At 34.1% G+C, this 24647-nt stretch overlaps 1 protein-coding gene across 4 annotated transcripts; it reads right to left on the reverse strand.

Moving 5' to 3' along the window:
• Window positions 1–1414: 1414 nt before the first annotated feature.
• Window positions 1415–24647, reverse strand: LOC128239822 (interferon-induced very large GTPase 1-like). Of its 4 annotated transcripts, none has more exons than XM_052956257.1 (8): window positions 24569–24647; window positions 12951–13160; window positions 12500–12724; window positions 11321–11605; window positions 10886–11100; window positions 10524–10623; window positions 9550–9813; window positions 1415–9120 (listed from the first exon to the last, which is right to left on the reverse strand). In XM_052956257.1, the coding sequence occupies exons 2-8, from the start codon at window positions 13150–13152 to the stop codon at window positions 4319–4321; spliced, it is 6093 nt and encodes a 2030-aa protein (XP_052812217.1). In that variant the 5' UTR covers window positions 13153–13160; window positions 24569–24647; the 3' UTR covers window positions 1415–4318. The 4 variants fall into 4 exon arrangements, with proteins under 4 accessions (XP_052812217.1, XP_052812218.1, XP_052812219.1 ...); XM_052956260.1 differs by lacking the exon at window positions 1415–9120 and adding an exon at window positions 10111–10312 and having other exon boundaries at window positions 9689–9813; XM_052956258.1 differs by lacking the exon at window positions 11321–11605.

Raw genomic sequence — 24647 nt, forward strand, 5'->3', positions numbered from 1 at the left:
ATGGTTTGCTAGACAGAGATTTATTGGCCAAGAACATAGGCAGATATTGAGAAGTGGGTCACAGGTTGTATTAGTTGTATACATGTTAGTCGTTAAACACAGACGAAACCAGTGGCTGGACTTCTGCCTATTCATACCTCTTATTTTGCATGTTTTCTCTTAAAGAACATGTAGGCAGGGTGGTAACGTAGACATTCTTGATATAACGGATCACTTTACCCGTTTAAGCCATACCTTGCAAGAAAAGAACAGCTCAGGCCACAACATAGGCTCTGTCTGGTAATTTTATTATACATTTCTTCTATCCAGAACAGCTTCATGGCGATCAGGGGAGAATCGTCGATTGATTTAGTCTCTAAGTGAACTGGCCAGTGTTAAGAAATCCGTACGACGCCGTACCATCCGTGCGGGAACGGAAGTGCGGAACGGTTCAACCGTACTTGATTGAAGATGCTGGGTGAGTTAACAGATGACCAGAAGATGGACTCAATCTACCCCTCTCATCGAGTGTTCCAGCTGAAACATCAATCCGGTTCGACGAAAGTCTTGAAGACACAGCAGTGACTTCTTGCCAACCATCAAGGACGATTTAGCCCCTACAGGGCAGTTTGCGTGAAGTATCCACAGTAAACTATGGCCGAAAACCCTCATACTGACAACACTCCAGATCACTCTGTGCCTCCACCACAACACAACCGAAAACTGCTGTGTTATCACTGGCGCCAATTTCCGGAGATTTCTCCTCGTCCGGCACGTCATAGGAGAAACCCTGATTGCTTTTGCGAATGGGTTTCGCAATATTCTCTGCAAGAGCATGCTTATTACGTTTAGCTTATTTTACCAGATTTTAATATATACCCAGTCTCCGGAGGTAATATAAAATTTTCTGTTTTGTTTCAGGTTGTAATGGATAAGTTTATGAACTAATAATCTATTCCAGTGCTGACATTTGATTTATTTGAGCATATATTTTTAGTTTTCTGAACTTAAATTGCTTTCAATTATGCTGAGAGCTAGTTTCCTGTTGTTTTTTTCAACTTAGATATGTACACACGGTATATGAATCATATTGTTCGGTATTTGTAGGTTTTTCAATTTTGATAAGCCACTTGCATTGTAATATTTTTCATACAGTGTAAGGGAGACAACTTCAATTGTATTGCACCAGTAGGCCTGTGATGAACATGGAATCACCTTAAATGGTTTTATAAATATTATTAAGTAAATCGTTTCTCGTATAATATTTTTTTTAAATTCGAGAACGAACTTTCACTAGTGGGGGGAATATGCTACAGGATGTTATGTTCATCTGTTCATGTTCAATTATCATCAATGCCTGCTTGCATTTAGATTGCACGAACATTATTTTTTGAGCATCTTCAGATGATTCAGATTTTATTTGTGATTCTCAAAGCAAAATCAAACACCGTTTATTCACTCATACAATATACAAGGCAAATGAGAATAAATACGCAATACATATACTTCATTGCGGCAACTATAAAAATAGGTTTAGTATCAAGCTTATTCATAATGATCTGTATACAATAAAAAAACACACAAATAATTATTCAAATCAATTTAGGTACTAGGTACTAACTTTTTTTCATTTTATGTAAAAGTTGTGATTTCTATACATATATCGTTTTGCTTAGATGTTTCATATAACTAATAGCTACTTCTAATTATGCAGATAAGGGCATTGAACTTACAGACGAAACGAAGAAAAATAATGCTTATCTTACAAACACACGGTATATATGTATATGTGAATTGTATATAATTAAAATATCACACTTGCGCATAAACATTTTTCTTTAATCGAAAACGCGAATTTTTACAACAGCTTAATTGAATAAACGCACACGCACGCGCATCTCTCCCCCCCCCCATATACATATATGCGAAACGTTTGAGTTTGATTCACAGATAATTTCTACAAGCAAATAAGTTCGATTATCACACAAATTCCGAATAAATAAGAAGCCCTAGGAATAAAACACTGAAAAACGTCTTAATGTAACATTAAAGTAAGACTAAGAAACAAGATTCAATCTAAGATATCAAAGACAAAACTTAAAGCTTAGATGACTTAAAATCCAAGAAAATTTCTTCCAAAAATCTATATAAGTCAAAGTATCAAAGAACCTGTCTTGAGATTCAGTGACAAAATTAAAAAGGGTTGTTCTCATAGCAAACATCTGCTTTTTTAAATCTTTAGCATCTCAACCCTAAATTTAGTTAAAATACTTCAATTTCATTGTTAAATGTGAGTTTCCAAACAAATGTTAATTTCTGAAGCTGTTTCTAAATATAATGTTTTTATTCTACCCATAAAATTAAAAAAAATATTGTTTATAAAGATTTGATAAAAATCTCTTTAAATGTACTATATTAAACAGCAAGTCGTCATGTATCATAAGACATAATTTGTTCTGACAATCCATAACCTTTATAGTGCTAATTGATTAAAAATAATTTCCACATAAATGTCAAAATTTGGCAGACACAAAAGAAAACATCTTTGGCACTGATTTTCTTCCATTATGGACAGTGTTTAAATGTGTGTGTTTTTGCAAAATGACTCAAATTCATCCTCAATTATCATATATTGATATAAACCATGTACAATGTAACAACTTTGTAAGCAATCATTGTCTGAAACTGCTTACACGATTTTCATAGACGTTTACAAAGCAATAATAAAGATAATAATAACTTGTAAAACATCATTTAATAACAACATATACATAGGATTCCTGCTAGACAACATAAACTGCTAAGGAAACAAACATTGACCTGTAGTGCCTTCAAATAAACAAGAAATGCAAAAGTCGGCCAACTTAAGGCTTAAAACGTTCATGTTGACAACAACAATTTTACTCATTGAATTCTCACTAAGAACCAATTACCGTTGTTTTTCAATAAAAGCAATAATTGTTAAGATCAGATCAATAAACATCTCAGCTATTAAGCTTTCAATTGACATTTTAGCTATAACAGGTGTGAACGTTATCATTTACATATTTAGAAAAAGTGCATAATTGCGCTAGAAAAGAAGCCTGTTTCTGAATTAAAAACAAAACGACACTGTCAGGAAAAGACATTGCTATCAAATAAACACACATAGTCATATAAAAAGGGGACAAATGCAATGACAATTATTCATTTGTTATACATTTAATCAAATCCAAACGAGGATAATGTAAATATAAAATTATCAATCATAAATCATTATAATGAACGAGTGCACGAAGTAGGCAATCTTGACTTGTCATTTAAAGGAAGAAATCCCCTTGCTGACAAAACCCAATATATGGTCATGAAACTTAGCACAAAGTTATATTTTGATGAACGGGTCAATTCTATATACGTCAATGGTTGATGCTTTAAAAAAATGACATTATTAAGAACTAAAATCTAAGCCTTTAACACGTTTATTAAATGAAAGAATGTGATCGTTTATTTAACAAACAATCAGAATAAAACAAAGCAAACTAAATCCGAACCCGCTCTCCGGAAACGGACGCCACTAAACTATATTCGTCTGGGTCTTTTTTCATTAAAAATGTACTCTTACTCACAAATAAAGTTAACCGCAATTATTACAATTGTTTTATTCTACTGAAAAGGATGAATAAATGTCGCAAACAATGGTTCTTATGAATACAACCGAGTTTAATTTGAAAGATATGTGCAGAATACACGGTAATTCTACCGTTGAAATGATGGTAGATCACAGTAAATCTTTTAGCACTCACCAATCTTTTTCTTATTCGGCGTTTGCGTTTTCAGCTATAAAGTACACGGTTACAATCTGGTTATCAGTATTAATATTATCAATATTATTATTTTTTCCATAAAATGCTTTATTTAGTAAGTAGTTAAAGGTTTATCACTGAAAAAACTATATATATTTTTATATTGATTTTGAAAATGAGTGTCACTTTAACGATTTTGACATAAGGTAAAAAACCTTAGGCTTAATGTCATAATTGTGTTATTCTACAACATATATGTGTAAATTGGAATTTAGTCTGTATTACGATTTTTTTAAGATCCTTCAATGAAATGAGAACAGTATATAAACAAATAAGAAAAGAAATTCATGGATACAACAAAAAAAGTTTCAACAACTTGATAAAAAACAGTTAATATATTTTATTTATTGATTCATTGATATTGGGTTTAAAATTCTTTTGTGGAATAATGGATTACATGGAATCGGCACGGCGTGTTTTATTTCAATAACAGTTTACAAGTAAAAACTTCATCATTTGCGGTAATGATACCTTTGTTTGAACTGGTATAAGTATTATCAGATGACAGCAAAGTATGTATCCAGACTTTTTTGCGCGTCCTCATCTGATATTTGGCCCCAAGAATCTGGTATTTCTGATATTTTGTATTCGTAATGTTTTTTCAAGTTCTCAACGTATTTTCCAACAAACCATAACCAGTATTTACAACAACCATGAGGGTCTGATGATGGCATAATCTCCCAATCATTAAAAAATTCTCTGTATTCTCTATATAGATGGCCTTCATCGTTTTCTGTTAATGGTTTTTCACAGCAACATTTATTTCCAATAACAGAACAAAGATATCGCCTTTCCATGGAATTAACAAGGAAATTGCATGTACTCAGAACCATTTCTTTGGATGAAACCCATCTTGTACCCTTTCCACCTGTCGGGCGATGTTGTAAGCACTGGTGTTTTTCTTCATGGTCCTTTGATTTCATACATGGCTCATGACAAAAAGGACACACCTCTGAACAACCCCAACATATGTCGAATATACTTTCATACAAAACAGTGAATGTATTTTGTCTGGCATCAACGTTCCTTAAACTATTTTCAATACGCTCAAAAGTTTCAGAAAGCGTTTTATCAATTAGGAAAGAAAAAAAGTATTTGAAGTCTTCCAATTTATCGATTTCCAAAAATGTTCTAAAATGATATTCGCTGAACGTAGATAATGTCAGATGTTCAGCAAATCGGCGAAACCAAGTTGACACGTTGACTGCCAAGACTACATCAGTTTGGAATATGGCTTTCTGAATCTCTCTCTGATGTTTTGTTATTTCTTGTTCTAAAAGCTGCATGTATTTACCGTTTGAATGCAGAGCCTCATTACACTCATGTATAAACCAGGAACAACAGAAATCTCGAGGGTCTTTTATGTACTCGATAAAATCTTGAAAACAATTGGCTTTCAAAAGAGAACAAGACACTGTTTTGATTAAATTGAACTTGATATTTGGTAACTCTTGTAAAAGTACTTCTTTAGTCCGGATAGTAAGATTTTCTTTGATTATGTCCGTTACTGCATTTTCGATGCCGTGACAGAATTGTCTGGCAGCTCTTTCCTCTAATCTTCTTTGTGTAATTTCACACACGAACAAATCGTACATTTCCCCTCGAAAACGTTTAAGCGATGCAGAAAACCCGTGTTCGTTTTCGTATGTATCATTATGACAATCTATCATGTAACTTGCATATTGTAAAGTCTGCACAACAATTTCTGTTACGAATGACGCTTTCAACGTGACTCCCTTATTTCTCAATCTTTTATCGACATCTTTAGATTTTGAAAGAATTTCTTCAAAAACCCATTGTATGTCGGTCTCATTGATTAGTCCTTCGGTTTGATACGATTTGCGTAAAAGCAGTACAACATTTCCCGAATATTCTTGCAATTCAGGCTTGATAATCGACTTTGGAACATTTTGAACTATAAGCCAAGGCGAATTAATACGGTCTATACTAAAATTGTCCATTGATATGTTGCCATCAGCAGGCACAACAAAACCTGTTGAGCTATGCATATCAGTCTTTCTTTCAAAACCACTTAACGCGTCTGCTAGCAACGCACCAGAGCTATAATTCTTGATCATTATGGATCGAAAATGCTGACGCACATTTAACACTGGGAGAGTTTTTTCTCTTTCTTGACGAAAATCCTTTTCGTAGGTATTCCAAAGTTTATCAAATTCTTGATCATATTCATCTTGTTTTTTTCCTTGCATAGTCTGGGCTATTCTAATAGATGTATCTTTCAAAACATCGCGATGTTTCTTACCAACAGAAGCTGTTTCTGCCTCTAACTTTATATGATAAAAATATCTTTCGACATCCTGATTGATAAACCTTCTCAGTTCTTCATAAAAAAAATCAACATTTTTTATATATCTTGATTCCCACTGTATAGCAATATTGGGATACGGACAGTTTTTCAATACTTTTATAGTAAACGCTTTAGCTTCGGAGCAAAGTGAATTTATGTATAACTCTAACGATTGCTTTAATTCTGCTTTTGTTCCCTGCATTTTTGTATCAGTCTCGACCTCGCCTTTTCTTTTTGTTTTGTTAAACTCGTCTTGCAATCTGAGTTGCGATTTCCATAACATTTCATGTATTTCTTTCTCTATGCGACAATATAACTTGATTTCGAGATTGTTTCTAAACGAAAATACAAAGCTTTCTGATATAACACCATCCCAAATGACACTTGCAAACTCGGATATATCTCCGAAGGATTTGTACTTGAACTGACCTAGAGAAAGTGTTATATTGGATTTGATTTCAGCCACACGTTTGCTGTACTTGGAATTAAATATACGGATTTCTGATTCTCCTTGCCATATGTCCGGTAAAGTTTTGATAGGTCTACGTTCGTCAAATTGCATTATGTCATTAAAAGATGAAATATGTCCCAAACCTTCCGATTGAGCTGCTTCAGTTGCAACGGTATCCATTATTTTTCTAAATTCTACATACCCTTTCTGCATTTGTTCTTCAGACTGTTCTTCAACGTTGTTATGAACAAACAAACATTTATGGCCTAAGGCAATACTCGAGTTTGCTGTCTTCAGTCTTAGAGATGCATGGACTACAATTTGTATGATATCTGTTAATTCGGTTGAGTTTCCTCCGTTCACTGTCATGATAGAAACGTTGCCTAACCCCGAAACAAATGTTGCTAACTCATTATCACGATCGTACTTCTTGATTGCACATTGTAATTCAGGAGCACGAAGCCCTTCAGAATCGAAGACCAATATATACTTAGACGGACGTACACCGAAACCATCTGAGACAGGAACAAGTCTTGCTTGCACCCCTTTTGTGCATCTTCCACCGCGAACTCTGAATTGCTGTCCAAACATGGTGTTCAATAGGGTTGATTTTCCTGTACTTTGAAGACCTAAAACTGACACTATTGTTATTGAGTCTTTTTTGGTAATTTCTCTATCCAAAGCTTTAAATAATTCACCTGTCCAGCTTTTAGGCATAAAAAAGTGTTCTGTTACTATATCAGTTGCCCATGTACGTACCATCAAGTTAGTAAAAGACCGGATTATACGTTGTGTTTGTGGAATGTAAAATTGTTCACAACTTTTGTTCAGATAAATAATTGAATCATATACATGACTGACTTCTCTTAACAGGTGATCAACTGTAAGGCTCGAAGCGCTTATCTCGCAATCCAGAGCAAAAAATCGTTCATTCAACTGCTTCTTTTCAATGGTTTCTGATCCGTTTTTGGAAAGTAAAATTCTCTCATAAACCTTATTCTTTTCCCTTATTATGCTAGATAACAATTCCGACATTTCGTTATCTATAAGTACTTTCAAACATTGAATAAAAATGTTCTGTATTAAGGGCTGGTTGTTTGTGTAAACAAGGTACTTGGCGAACACTATCGTTGTCTTTGTGATTGAATACAGTTGTAATTGCCGAGCTCTTATCATATTATTATGTATACGTTCTGATTCATCTTCGCTTTCATGTGGAGCTCGAAGATCTTTATAGATATCATACAATGATTTTGAATGTATATACGAAACGGGTGTTAACTCAATAAGGCAGTTTCTGAAAAGATCCTTATTATTTGCTCCATATGAATGTCCTCTGATCCTTTGTATGTCATTCATCATCGAATTGAAAATATCTTGCGCAATCCTTTTCCCGTGTTTAAGTTGTATGCCATGCTCCTCAAACTCAGAGTTGTTACATTCGTTAAAAAAACTGTTGAGTCGTTCTTCAACTGATGTCGAATGTCCAAAATCTTGCAATACCCGTGAAAAAACCGTGTCAATTTCTTGAATTAATTGGGGCACATCTTTTTCCGTGTGACTTACATGAGTCGAAATAACCTGTTTTGATTTTTCTGCATTATAAGAGCTTGCTAAAATATGTTTTAACTCTTTCTTTTTATGGAACTCGGCATGTTCGGACAACAATAATAAATGACATGGAAACGAATGAAGTATTTGTAAAAGTGTTGTAGATTTTGAATAAAGATATCCAATGTCTACAATAACAACACAAACATCCGTAAGTTTTGGTATCAAATCGTTAAGACTATATTTTCCTTGTGATTTCAAACATATAGTTTCGAAATCCCCACGCACATTCAAAAAAGTTCTTGCAACGCTGTCCGGGCCTTTAGGCGATAACCAGCTAATTTCAACAGTTTCTTCGTGAAGATAGCGCTTTAAATAGCCACCCCTACAGTCTTTGTTGAAGAAAGTATGAAACGCGTTGCTTCTATTATGAAAAATTCTGTTTAAAAGCAGTGACTTGGAAAATGTAGGTCTACCCAGTCGTATGAATGTGATGACATTAGTTTTCATATTAAGCGCATTTATATTTAATACCTGCGTTTCATCGCTGTGCTCTTGGAGTAATTGCAATGGCCAACGCGCGATTTGAAGTGACCCATTTAAGTAATGTTTGTAAACAAATGGTAAAGCTATTTTACATAGATGCATCTTTTGAAATAAAAGAGGTCTAAGCATTATGTCTGTACAGTGAAAAACTGCCATGAAAATATCTATTATACTAATGTCTGTATTTTCATCATCCATAGGGTCATCTCCGTCGTCCCAAAATGTGTTTATCTTGGTTGTAACACGAAGTGAGTTTGGTATTCCTTCCCCTTCATTCCAATTAACAAACATAAGCTTCTGTAAGAGAACCCAGGGGGATTCTTTTAGAGTTGCAGACTCACTTTTCGAGTTATAAATTGTAATTGCTTCCTCAATGGAAATTTTGTGATCCAGCCGATCGGTTAAATGCAAACGTTCAAATATATGGCAAACAGCTTCTTGTTCTGAAAACAATGATCAATTGCAAATTTCACACGCATGAATCAATTTAAACAGTTAGGATCATTTTCAACTATAATATTATATGTTTATTATACCATCTTTGCTGTTATATTCCGGCAATCATCAAGAATTTTGATGTTTGATGTTAAGTTCCCGATAAGTCAAACTTTTTCACTGTTATGTTGCCAGGACACCATGCAAGAACTAGGTTCTTTAGAAGAAATATTTAAAAGTTTTCTGAAGAGGTAACAAATAATTTAAGTTTACATATACATGGATGTGTTCGAATGCAAAGCACATGCATGGATTATTGATTTCGATCTGTTATAGTCATTGTTAAATTGTAATGAATTAAACATGATACGCTAAAAAGAAACTCTAGAATTTCTGATAATTGCTTTAAAATTATGTTCATTTTTTTTCAGACTCACTTTTCTCATGTTTGCTCCTCCCAGTAGGTTTTACAGATTGTTGCTCATACTGTTGTCTTTCATTGTCTGCAAAAGACTCATAATCGAACCACCCAGGTGGCGATCCGTTCTTAAGCATTGATTCTAAACAGAGCTGTAAGTCAAGTGCAAGTGCGTCGTCCTGGGACACAACGAATATGCATTTCAGAATTCCTGTCCCAACATGCTTAAGATCTAACAATGAAGCTGTAAATTCAACCATTGCGAGGAACGGTGGACAGTTTCCTGAAAGGTCCAAAGCAAAGGGTTAATCAGCTTACACGCGAGCAGGTATTTCCGGTGTGATTAGCACCCACCTGACACGCTCATACAAAACCATTCGCTATATGGTGTGTACTTATCTTTTTTTCAGAAAATAAAAGAACCTTGAATTTTCATTAGAACGTTAAAAATATATTTGATCATGCTTATTGGATGCAATTATTTGTGGAACGGTGAAAACCGAGTTTTATATAAACTTCTGTGTAACATCACGTTTCCGGTTCAATAAGTTCAATAAAACAGTTATACAATTGTACGTACTCCTGGATAGCTTTATCGAGAATAAATGTATTACAATCCGCAACGGACAATTCTTCGTAGGTTCGAATTCCACCAATTTTCTGTTAATTACATTTATTCATGGAGCCATTATAACGATACCTCGCCAGTCAATTTGTTCCACATATAACAGTCAGCAATTATAAACAGGCACAATTTTGAATAATACTCAATTCTGATTGGTCTGCAACAAAGTTCAAACATTAACCAAATTTATAAGTATATCAACTCCGATAGAATATATATATAATATAATTATACTTTGTTTGTGATAAACATTCTGATGTAATGTCTTATGTGCGGAATTACAGTATGCAATAAACCCAAGCAATAAGCAATCGAAAGTAATGATTCGTTTGAATTTAATGATTGTTACAGAAATAATCGTTTCATACCATATGAGAAAGGACTAAACGCCACCGACTTTTGCCTACTGTGCATCACCTCGGTAGATATGCTCTTTCGAAGCTGCCGACTAAAATCTTCAATGTTTTTCTGTTTGAAAGAAAACGAGCAAATGCTAGATACAATAAGTATTACAAATAATATTTTAACCCATTTTAATGAATTTTGGTCGCACAGAGAAACACATTATATAAGTGATTTATTTCGTTTACATGCATTACGCATATCATTTAACACTTAAATGATTTTATAAATATAATGTTGTTTTACGTACCTATTGTAATTCATTTAAGTAAGAATTATTTCATATATTGAGCAAAAGAGTCACAAAATCTTGATAATTGAAGAATACCTTTGTTCTGCACTTAACATCGGCCCACTGTGGGCTATGAATTGTCCTAACGCGTGGGTCAGAAGGATGCCGTTTTGCATGGGCATCTACATATATAACGTCCACTTTGATGCTGTATACGTCTTCAAAGCACACTTGCACACTGACTTGAGCATTCAAACTCAATGCTTGGAAAAGGTTTGAATGGTTAATTCCTGATCCCGATAACATTATTTCTACAAAAATATGCAAAACATTAATAAATCATTGATGTGAATCGCTACTTGTTCGTAAACGTTTACACATGAACTATTGTGGGAGTTTTACATCATCCAGGTAAATTTATTTTGAACTTCGTCAAACAGGTACAAGTAGCAGGAATTGCATTTTCACTATCACGAGAAAAGCGTTTTACGCATAGGTCAGCACGATTGGCATGATTTTATTAATACACACCGTTCACTTTTTCTCTAAGCATATTCCAATTGATGTTCGAACCGTTATCTAAATAACGCAATTTTTCGATCAGAGTTGGTAAAACCCTATTGCCTTCAGACATCTGATTCCATTGGATAAGTACCATGGTACTATGATTCCCTTCTGTTGTTGTTGATCTCTTTATATCAGTAGTTGCGTCATATTCTACACACAACGCGGACGCTAGTTTCTTCCAATGCACATCGATCGCTTTGGAAATATTTTCAATGTTTTCATCAGTTAGTCTTATACTCGGCCATGGCTCTAAAATAGCATTAGGGCAATTTATTAGTATTAACATACTTAAATTTGATTATAGCATCGGTAAACACGTTATTGGCATATCTAAATTGTGTTCTAGATTTAGTATAGACACTTCCTTTTACCTGTTTACTACCCAACACCAATATCATATAACACTGAGTGGTTTTGTTAATATGAACGAAAACGCGAAGAGTTTTAAAATGGCCTGACTTTTATTTGCTTGTGATTATGATAAAAAAATACATTATCTGAAACTAGAGCAGGCCATTAGTTACAGATACCCAAACACGCAGCCTGGACATAGTAATGGTAATTTATATTTTACCTGTATTTTTATAGTGTTAAACACGTGTCCAAAAATAATAAAGTAAATTCATCAGACCTGTCATGAGCTATCGTCCGGACACCAAATTTTGTCAAATTTATTGGAAAGGGCACAACGCCTGCCAAGTAAATAGTTTGTAACCGAACTATTCGTCAACCCGTTCATGAGTAAGTGTCCTGACACCGTATTTATATGGCAAATTCTATGTTGAAAAGGACCATAGTTCCGTCAAAAATAAATAGATGATAACCAAAGTCGTACTTAACCTTTATTTTTATGGTGCTTAACATGTTTATTATTATTTTATTAAAATTTACAACCGTCTACCATTGCACGCGTGTTATCGTCAGGTCAATCCGATAAACGCACTCCTACAGTCCCCTTAAACTTTTTGTGTTGGGCTAGTGGGTTAAGATATAGATAAAAAAAATTAATCAGTTTTGTTTTTGTTGTTTTTTGTTACATATTTGTTATGTGAGAAAGTCTTGTCTAATGGTGAAACATTTATCGTACAAAACCTTCACAAAAAGGCAATTGTCTTTTTATTTTTTGACTTCAAAAATACTAACCCTCTTCAGGAGCAGCCTCTTCAGGAGCAGGTAATGGTAGAATAGGGCCTGGATTAGATTCGATTCCGGCCATAAGAAGCAGCAAACCTATGAATCTGACAGCGCCTTTCATTGTTACAACGCGAAGAGCAAGAATGGTTGCAAAAACCGCGCCTATCACCTGCAAATGAGACACAGTATTCCCGTTCGTACCCGAGTTAGCAAATTCATCATTTCCGGTTTCTTCTGCAAATAGTGTTAACATATTTTGTAGATTTTTGTAGATTACATATTTTATATAACAAAGCGTTCGATTTTACAATATCCGTCCGTTTGATCTAGATTAAGTGTTAAACGTTTGTGGAAAAAGGTCTGAAATAACATATAAGCTAAATGCATGATCACAATAAATAGTTATAAGTATAATAGCGCATTAATTATTTTCTTGAAATGAAGACATAAATAAAATTACCTGTAATGACACTATTGACATTTGTATGTTCCTGGATGTTTACGAATGCCACAATGATCATCACAAGCAGATAAACTAGCAGCGCAGTCAGACGACACATTTGGCGAAAGTTTAACTTGACGACGCTAGTCATCAAGTCCACACCAAACGCAGCTTTGTTTGTTCCTATCCGAGCTCGGTATGTCTGTATATCTATACCCATCTCTCTGCCTAAAATATAATCAGATAATTTACAGTTATTGTATAATGACGGGCAGCCAATTGCTTTATTGTTGATAATTGTTACAAACGATATATTTTTTAAAGTTTACAAGTTTACAAATCAATGAACATTTTGACTCAATTTTTAACGACAACATGCTAATTCACTGTGGTAGATCTAAAGTATGGTGGTTTCAAATTATCATAAATTTCAACGGAAGATTTTGATCTGTAGTGGTAGGTTGCCCTTGACCAGAAGATAACCCCTATTGTTATTGATATCAGTCTAATCAATAGTTTGTATTCACAGTAACTTGAGAACGGTTTGATTCATGACCATGAAACCAAGTCCGCACTTAAAAAGTTTACCTTTATTGTTTTGAACCTATTGGAACAATTCATAAACAAATGCATATGTAAATATATGTTTATGCATTTCTTACAACATATTTATTAAAAAAATTTTTTTTTTTAAACTTTTAACCATTATATATTTTACAACGATTGTGAAGGAAGCTATGATAGCTTATACTAAGTCACTCTCGTTGGCATGATGTTGCGCGAGAGTGTGGTCTTGTGTTGTGTGGGAAACCGGAGTACTCAGAGAAAACCGACTTGTCCGGCTTGGTGACCACTAACCAAACTCACATGCGCCAAGGCCGGGAATTGAACCTGGGTCGCTTTGGTGAGAAGCGAGTGCGCTAACCACTGCGCTAAACGGACAATTATAATTGTTTAAACTATCACATGTTGCTAATGAAACTGCGCTCAAGGAGCATGAAATTTGACAAATATATGTAATTGTATTTTATATGACTTTTGAATTATGAAAAACATGTTTTTCTCCATTACATTGTGCAGACAACACAATCGGGGGTAAACCTAATTTTGCTTTCATGACGGGGATATCGCCATGATACATGTATGTTGATTAACAATATTAAAAGATAATGGACGTTTTTAATTTAAGACCCAGTTATTTTCAGGATAACGACGCTACCAACAATGACATTGAGGCGATGACAAAAATTAGACTTGTTTTTTTTTTTTTTTTTTTTAAAAAAAAAAAAGCTAATTAGAGGATATTTGTTGCTGTCAGTTGAAGATCGTTTTTTATTTCACAAGTGAAAAAACATTTATTCCCGAGTGTCGAAATCACGAGTGAAACTATAGTTTATCTATGATCGCGAATGAAATTAAATACGATCTTACACTGAAATCAACAAATTTTCTGTTTCGTTTATGCTTATTTTCGGAGTTTTAGTAGTATTTAAAAACAACGCCGCTACCCGTAGGACGCCCCTCTCAAAAAGTTTAGCTAATAAAATGCAATTTTCTATTTCCGGTTCGTAAGAGAAAAAAGTCTTTGGACATATTTTTATAGTCTTTTTATTCACTTGTTTTTTTTAATATTTTATGAACATTGGTTAATGAACTTACATGTATGCATCTATGTTCCAACATATAACGAAAGCACTTTTAAATTAAACAGAAAATAAACACATGACCAATTTACTACACCACCATTAATTGAATGCAAATATGAAAGGTCGAACGTGTTTGTAAAACAATTGTGGATAACCACTGGATAGAAACGTTTTTCTTAGTTTAAGAGTTTGTTTCATGATACGTTGGTATTCAGTCATTCGTCACTGTCAGACACCAGTCTGATTCGTTTCAAGGCCAGTAAAGAATGAAGACCACAATTGACAAAATTTGAGGCGTGGGTGGAGTTAGCAGATCATCAGCTAACCTGTTCATTTGTGTGTAAAAAGTCCGGTAAGTTTGAATTACCTATTGCAACGACAAACAGTTAGAAAATATATTTGAACGATTATATATCACCCTATTTATTTTCAAGCAGTTGTTTTCATCTGTAATTTGTATGAAAGTAAATGTAAACAGGATTACCATTTTTCTAATAAATAAATAAGTGGAAGTAACAAACTCTTAATATGTATTTTAAAAGTAGTTTTTAAAGTCGACATTAACAGACCTTATTGTGCAATGAAATATCAAATTGATGCTTTCACTGTTGTTATTTCACTGATAAAAATCCATCGAAAAAAATATCTTTAGCCGCCGTTCACCCTGAATAGTGTACGCAGTTTTTGAACATTTAGCCCGAAGGATAAATGAGGGAAACCGCCTCAAAACTGAAACATTCTACTTTTATCGTAAAAAATGAAATAGGCCGAAAATCCAGTATAAATTAATGAAGTTTCATTTATTTGGTCTAAAAGAAAATTCACAAAAATATACCCACATGTTAGTGTATAAAATAAAAAAAATGTGTCTGATATGTTAACAAAAATTCTTCTGACATACCAGCCATTATAAGTTTTTAATAGAACCATCCAACAATTTATTCACAATATCATTTTTGCAACAATAATTATTGTTGAATTGCCCTTTCAATTACAACAAAATTGTAACTTCCTTCAAATATTGGTAGACTTAACTCTCCTAAAAACCCAAGGGGAAGCCATTGCTCCCATCAAAAAATGGTTTAATAAATGGCATACTTAGTATGTATAACACATGCTTTTATTTAAAACATTTTATCGATTTTGGGTTGTATTCAATATTCAACTTAAGTCAATCTTATGGTCATACATCATTGACTTCATTCACTTTCTTGGTCAGTTATTAATAACAAGTAATCCGATTAGCTACAACGTTCTTAGAACCAATTTAGAACAATATTGAATACCAGCCCATTCCAAAATATAAAATGGCTTAATGGAGGTGATTGTGTGATAAGTTTTCTTTTCAGAAATATTTTTGTATAAATGTTATCACTGCAAAACATTTTTAATAACACGTATGTTGTTTTAAGATGTATTTTTAAATAAATCACATTAATACAGAACGTAAGAAGCCAATCGGTCTTGTTTTTCTTAAATGAGGTAACAGTGATAGCATTTACATGACATTGGTAGAAATGCTCCTATTATAGCAAGATACAGTTATGGCTGCTACTCCCAAAACATCTCAAAGTTGCTAAATAAATGTTTCAGAATGCAAATTCTACATTAATGTTATCCGGTGCAAAATTCTACATCTAAGTTTTAGCGGGCGCAATTCTACAAAAATGATACAGCGTACAAATTCTTCATTATATTTCAGGATGTAAAATTCTACTTTAATGCGTCAGGGTGCAAAATTCTACACTTAAGATGCATGACGCAAGCTTCTACGTTAATATGTCAGGGTGCAATATGCAATATTCATGCAGGGTGCAATTTTCTACATTAAAATGTCAGGGTGCATAATTCTACTTAAATATGTCAGAGCGCAATAGTCTTCATTAATGTGTCACGGTGCAAACTTCTACATACATATTTGAGAGTGCAAAATCTACATAAATGTGTCAGAGCACAATATTCTACACTGATGTGTCAGGGTCTAATATTCTTCATAATTGTGTCCGTGTGCAACTTCTAAACTAATAATGCAGGGTGAAAAATTCTACACTAATAATGCAGGGTGAAAAATTCTACACTCATAATGCAGGGTGAAAAATTCTACACTCATAATGCAGGGTGAAAAATTCTACACTCATAATGCAGGGTGAAAAATTCTACACTTATAATGCAGGGTGAATAATTCTACACTCATAATGCAGGTTGAAAAATTCTACATGCATGGTGCAAACTTCTACATGCAGGGTGCAAACTTCTACACTAATAATGTATGGTGCAAACTTCTACATGCAGGGTGTAAAATCCTACATGCTGTGTGCAAAGTTCTTCACTAACAATGCAGGGCGCAAACTTCTACACTTATAATATGGGTGCAAACGTCTACACTAATGATGCAGGGTGCAAACTTATACAATAATAATGCAGAGTGCAAACTTCTACACTAATGATGCAAGTTGCAACATTCTACACTAATAATTTAAGGTGCAAACTTTTACACTCATGATGCAGGGTGCAAACTTTTACACTAATAATTAAGGGTGCAAACTTCTACACTATTGCTGCAAGGTGAAACTTCTACACTAATAATGCAGGGTGCAAACTTCTACACTATTGCTGCAGGGTGAAACTTATACACTAATGATGCAGGGCGCAAACTTCTACACTAATGCTGCAGGGTGCAAACTTCTACACTAATGATGCAGGGTGCAAAATTCTACACTTATGATGCATGGTGCAAACTTCTACACCAATGATGCAAGGTGCAACATTCTAAACTAATAATGCTGGATGCAAACTTCTACACTAATGATGCAGGGAGCAACATTCAACACTAATGATGCAGGGTTCAAACTTCTACACTAATGATGCAGGGATGACACTCCTACACTTATGATGCATGGTGCAAACTTCTACACTAATGATGCAGGGATCAAACTTCTACACTTATGATGCAGGGTGCAATATTCTACATAAATGATGCAGGGTGCAACATTCTACACTAATGATGCAGGGTGCAACATTCTTAACTAATAATGCTGGGTGCAAACTTCTACACTAATGATGCAGGGAGCAACATTCAACACTAATGATGCAGGGTTCAAACTTCTACACTAATGATGCAGGGTGGAAACTTCTACACTTATGATGAATGGTAAAAACTTTTACACTAATGATGCAGGGATCAAACTTCTACACTAATGATGCAGGGTGCAACATTCTACACTAATGATGCAGGGTGCAACATTCTACACTAATGATGCAGGGTGCAACATACTACACTAATGATGCAGGGTGCAACATTCTACTCTAATGATGCAGAGTGAAATATTCTCAACTAATAATGCAGGGTGCAAACTTCTACACTAATGATGCGGGTGCAAACTTCTATACTTATGATGCAGGGTGCAAATTTCTATACAAATAATGAAGGGTGAACATTTCTACATGCAGGGTGCGAACTTCTACACTAATGATGCAGGATGCAACTTTCTACACTAATGATGCAGGGTGCAACATTCTACATGCAGTGTGCAAATTTCTACACTAATGCTGCAGGGTGGAAACTTTTACACTAATGATGCAGGGTAAAAACTTCTACACTAATAATGCAGGGTGCAAACTTCTACACTAATGATGCAAGGTGCAACATTCTACACTTATGATGCAGGGTGCAAACTTCAACCCTTATGATGCAGGATGCAAGCTTCTACACTAATGATGCAAGGTGCAACATTCTAAACTAATAATGCAGGGTGCAAACTTCTACACTAATGATGCAGGGTGCAACATTCTACACTGATAATTCAGGGTGCAACATTCTACACTAATGATGCAGGGTGCAACATTCTAAACTAATAATGCAGGGTGCAAACTTCAACCTTTATGATGCAGGGTGCAAGCTTCTACACTAATGATGCAAGGTGCAACATTCTAAACTAATAATGCAGGGTGCAAACTTCTACACTAATGATGCAGGGTGCAACATTCTACACTAATGATGCAGGGTGCAACATTCTACAATAATGATGCAGGGTGCAACATTCTACACTAATGATGCAGGGTGCAACATTCTACTCTAATGATGCATAGCGAAATATTCTCAACTAATTATTCAGGGTGCAAACTTCTACACTAATGATGCGGGTGCAAACTTCTATACTTATGATGCAGGGTGCAAATTTCTATACAAATAATGAAGGGTGAAAATTTCTACATGCAGGGTGCAAACTTCTACACTAATGATGCAGGATGCAACTTTCTACACTAATGATGCAGGGTGCAACATTCTACATGCAGTGTGCAAATTTCTACACTAATGCTGCAGGGTGGAAACTTTTACACTAATGATGCAGGGTAAAAACTTCTACACTAATAATGCAGGGTGCAAACTTCTACACTAATGATGCAAGGTGCAACATTCTACACTTATGATGCAGGGTGCAAACTTCAACCCTTATGATGCAGGATGCAAGCTTCTACACTAATGATGCAAGGTGCAACATTCTAAACTAATAATGCAGGGTGCAAACTTCTACACTAATGATGCAGGGTGCAACATTCTACACTGATAATTCAGGGTGCAACATTCTACACTAATGATGCAGGGTGCAACATTCTAAACTAATAATGCAGGGTGCAAACTTCAACCTTTATGATGCAGGGTGCAAGCTTCTACACTAATGATGCAAGGTGCAACATTCTAAACTAATAATGCAGGGTGCAAACTTCTACAATAATGATGCAGGGTGCAACATTCTACACTGATAATTCAGGGTGCAACATTCTACACTAATGATACAGGGTGCAAATTCTACACTAATGATGCAAGGTGCAAACTTCTTCACTAATGATGCAAGGGGCAAACTTCTTCACTAATGATGCAATGTGCAAACTTCTTCACTAATGATGCAAGGTGCAAACTTTTTCACTAATGATGCAAAGTGCAAACTTCTTCACTAATGATGCAAGGTGCAAACTTCTTCACTAATGATGCAAGGTGCAAACTTCTTCACTAATGATGCAAGGTGCAAACTTCTACACTGATGATGCAGGGTGCAAATTTCTACATGCAGGGTGAAAACTTCTACCCTTATGATGAAGGGTGAAACATTCTACACTAATGATACAGGGTGCAAATTCTACACTAATGATGCAAGGTGCAAACTTCTACACTGATGATGCAAGGTGAAAACTTCTACATGCAGGGTGAAAACTTCTACTCTAATGATAAAGTGTGCAATGTTCTTCATCAACGTGTCTAGTTACGAAATTCTACACTATGACGCAGAGTGCAATATTCTTTATCAATGCGTCAGGGTGAAAAATCTACATTCATGTTTCCGTCTGCAAAATTCTTCATGGATGTTTCAGGGTACAGAGTTCTACATTTAAGTTTCAAGATGCATTAATCATTCAGGGTTAATAATTCTACCACACAATCCATGATGTAAGCCAGATTGAAAATATCAAGCTTCAAAATGTGTTCACAGTTCACCACAAATGCACTACTGCACTGGAATCTTACTGATTTGACAACACTTGCAAACAAATTTCAAACTAGAGGAGATGTCTTTAGCTGATTATTAGTTGTCAAAGAATACTTTCAAATAATAAATGTCGTTAAAAAGTACTTGTGTAAAAAAAACTCAGTTATACATACCTCTTATTCGAATGAAAATTTACAGACAAGCGTTGTTGTTATTTGCTGTATGGTTCTCTTTGTTTTAAATGCCCCAGTTTACACATTTGAAACTAACATTGATACAATGATTAAAATATGGTATACAATCACTGTAAACGCAACATCTTCGGATATGTTCGGATCGGAATTCATCGCATAACAATATATTACTTGAAAACTTTCGATCTTGTTATTGTTTGTAAATATAAATCAACATTTTAGAAAGTGTTTATTTATATATTTTAAATCTATTGTTGCCATAAGTGTTTAATTTTTACATTAGAAGTGATTTCAAGTGGTTGATCTTTTCCCGCGTTATTGTGACGACATTTAAAAAAATTGTTTCCGGTTATAGTCGGGTCGTTATATTTACAGAATGGGTAAGAAAGGATTAGTAAAAGGTTTTTTTAAATTACCTCCGCCACCTCCACCAAGACCTGCACAGGATTTAGTATAGAAGGCGCATGTGATATGGTAACAGCATCTATCAAAGCTTAGTATAACCAAAACTACTTTATCTATGTAAGCATTCGGTAAAACGACGTTTGTCTATAATTTGCTGCATAATCATCAAAAAAGATTTCAACCAGACATAAAAAGTATAGTATAGCTTTACAAGGAATGGCAATCCAAGAATACAGAACTTCGAAGATTAGTTTCACGAAGACAGTAATTTTTTTAAAGCGATGTTTGTCTACTGTGCAAAATACTTACGCTTATACGAATTGAATTGGTTCATCTGATTCAAGTAAAACAGCAGAACACCAAGAAGTACAATAATTTATTTCTTGGTCCGAGTTATTGCCTTAACATTTCAATATTGCAGATTTTCATTTGTATCTTGTGTGGAAAAATGTTGAATGTATCATTTTTATTGCAATTTCCCAAGTATTGACCAGTAACAGAGCTGCGACAACAATCATTAATAACTTCCGCTAAACGAGGTATGCTAACCGACAATAAAAATGTAACATAATGTAAATATAGTATGTCACAGTTCCATAAAAAATATTGCCACTGAGTTTTCAAGTAGACTTACTAATATATATTCTACAGTAGGATACATGTATATTACAATTGACATTGAATCATAAAAACCTCGTCCTTGACCATATTTCAATTAGCTGACGAAATTAAGTATACTTAACATAATAGAAAGCGTTCATTAAACATAAAACAGCTGATAATGAATACGAAAGGCCAAGCAAAACTTGTGCCGAGATTAACCAAATATAGTGTTATGCGACACAAAAGACACTTGGACAAAGGAATATATGTATCAGTGACGATCTCACTCGTCTAAACCAGCAGGTCCTTACATCGAACCTAAAATACAAGACGAGATTAAGTCCATCTGGACCAGGAATGGCCGTATATTATTCCGACGCCACGACGATACTATTATGCACGTTGAATTTCAGGACTATGAACACTGGCTAGAACTACCTTGGCCTCAGCAGAATCGCTAACACTATCATACTAACTTTTGTGAAGAAGTATAGCTGCACCGATGACAGCAGTATGTAACACAAATCATTAGACCAAAAATATCATATTACTACTATTTACTATATGATTAACGCGGTGTGTTAAAGGGACCATTATCAAGTTTTAATAAATATGTTGTATTTCATATTATTTATCATATCATAATATCATTTCTCAAAACATGTACACCAAATTATACATATATAGATATATCCTAATCTAAATCGTACAACATTTCTTGCTCGATTTTCTAATGTTTATGCTAACTTTTTTGTTACATTATTTCCGATTTTGTTGTTCGTATTATAAGTTGTATATCATGATTTAGCTACTAAGTGTCATTTCTAAATAGCTTGGACACCCTTAAAGCATAAACTGACAATGAAACAATTTTGTTAAAAAGCTTTTCTTTTTTAGATCAATTTTACTAGTGTTGTATTACATGTGTTTTAGAAAATTTAATGTCATATTTCAGTAACAAAAACAACTTTGTAACATTCTTCCACATCCTGTTGCTAAATTGAATCGTTTACAGAACTGAAATATTTATCAGTAATATATTTGCAACTGAAGATTTTAAATCTTGAATGTACACAATCACTCCTTTTGTATAGCACGATTTTTAGGCTTCTAGTATATGTACTAGATTGTTTGTTTTTTTTACCGTCAGATCTGCTCTACATGCTGTTAGCTACAGAATGTGGGGTAAATTCTCAATAGCCATTGACCCACAAATATGTGTGTAACATAATTATATTAGTTAGGGTAAAATAGCTTTTATTAAATGGATATAATATCTTCATACTGAACCTTTAGTAAATATTGTAGGGCATATTTGATTGTCAATGAATGAGGAAGTGGTTGACAGCCGACCTGGTACAAATGCACAGTTATTCATAAATTGTCATGTTAATTACTAATACGTGTATGCTTTGGGTATTAAAGCTGTCATATTTATCCTATTTAAGTTGGATCATTTTCGATGTAAAAACAGAGAGGGTCAGGAAAGAGGCATGTGGTCCTTTATGGACTAGAGGTAGGTTTCGGGATGAGATAGAATGTTATGCTGTAGTAAAAACTATATTATTATAAAGAACGTCTGAAAATAAAGACTGAACATTTAAACAATTGTTGTTTCATAACCAAAAGGCTTCCAACAAGTTAAGTGAACAGTAGCATTATGCGACATGTGCGAACACCAATAACTCTAGAACGGTATCTTAGATGATTTTAAAACACTCGGGAGAAAAGTTCACCAATTTTCAAAATGTTTTTCACGATTCAGGTATGTTTAACCACTTGTTTTCTAGATTAATGATTCATAATTTGTTGAAAAACATGTATCAAAGAGCTACCATTTCATAAATAAATTAGTTGAGTCACTTTGAATACTTTACAAAACTGAACAATTCATTTCCAGAAAATCCGCTTTTACGCCAATTTACCTGAGTCCACACCCATTTCCAATGTTAGCTAAATGAAATTTACTTTTGGGTATCTAATGGTTGCAAATTGAAGTTTAGTTTATAAACGAGAAAAAAAATGCTTTGTTCACACAGTTTGCGTGACCGTTTTGTTTAAAAACAAAACAAACAATATTGCAAATTTTCCACAACTAATTAAAAAGCCATTAGCTGACTAGCGCACTGTAAAGATTCCGCTGTGAATTGAAGCTTTGAAATCTAGGCTCATGCTATAGGGTTTTATTCGCAGTTGAGGACGATTAAATATATATTCTCACATGTTGACATTGTAAAATCGGTGTTATGTTAAGCAGTCTTGTAATTAGCGGTTAAAATGAAAGGCTTTGTCAAATATTGCATTTGTCTTTGGTCGTGACTTTTCATGTTTTCAGTAGTAAATATTGTCACTATTTGGTCTGTCTGTCTCCTTAAAAACCTGCTGCCCGTTTCATCATAAATCATATGAGCGATTTTGAACATTCAAGATTTAAAATCTTTGATTGAAGGAATTTACTGATAATCATTTCAGTACGGTAAATGACTTAATTCTCACGAATGTAATGTTCAATAGATTCTGTTTTCGAAAACACCTGCATAAATAATAAATGTTAGTAATGCCTCATACTGATATTACAAATGCTGAACAATTTTACCTACATGCGTTAAGATTACATAATATCGAGAAATAAGCATGTACAAGAATTGAATATATAAATTAATCATTATTAAAAGTACGCTTGCGATTACTGAAATGTTCATTAATATGTTTAAACATCTCAAACAGTGTCATGTAATTGTTTGGGCACCGTTAACCATTGTTAGGAAAAAGTACATACATAACATGTTAAAATGAATCTGTATGTTTGTATGGCCGAAATTTGATGGTTAAAACTCTTGTTGAGCTTCCAATTGTATCCAAATATTTCCGATAATGTTTGTATAATATTTGATTTAAACATTTAAAACTAACCACCTTACACATCAAAGTATATATTGTAAGACACAAAATAGATAAATACATATTATAATATGAAACATAATTCCATGCACAAACAATGTTTTGCAATTAGTGGTAAATACAGACCTATCTACGTTCTTAATAAGGTACACGGATTTGAATACTCTATAAACTTATTTTACAGAAAAGATACATACACCATTTTCCCACATTCTCAATTTAAAATGGGTAATGGGCTTCACTTATACTAGGTCAAGGTCAATTTTAGCAATGCCAGTATCTTATACGTTTGCAACTTTAATGTAAAACAACAACAGTGCATATGATTTCCAAAAATGACCTTGTACTATAACATAACTGAAAACAAAGTTTCACAACGCTTTATCTAACTATCACAATACCTTTCTAACCTGGAGTCAGGTTATGTTCACGAAAAAGCCATCTCCTATCCGCAGCAGAAAACACAAAAATGTCAAACGG

This window comes from Mya arenaria, chromosome 7 (genome assembly GCF_026914265.1).
Source record: "Mya arenaria isolate MELC-2E11 chromosome 7, ASM2691426v1".
NCBI classification, from domain to species: domain Eukaryota; kingdom Metazoa; phylum Mollusca; class Bivalvia; order Myida; family Myidae; genus Mya; species Mya arenaria.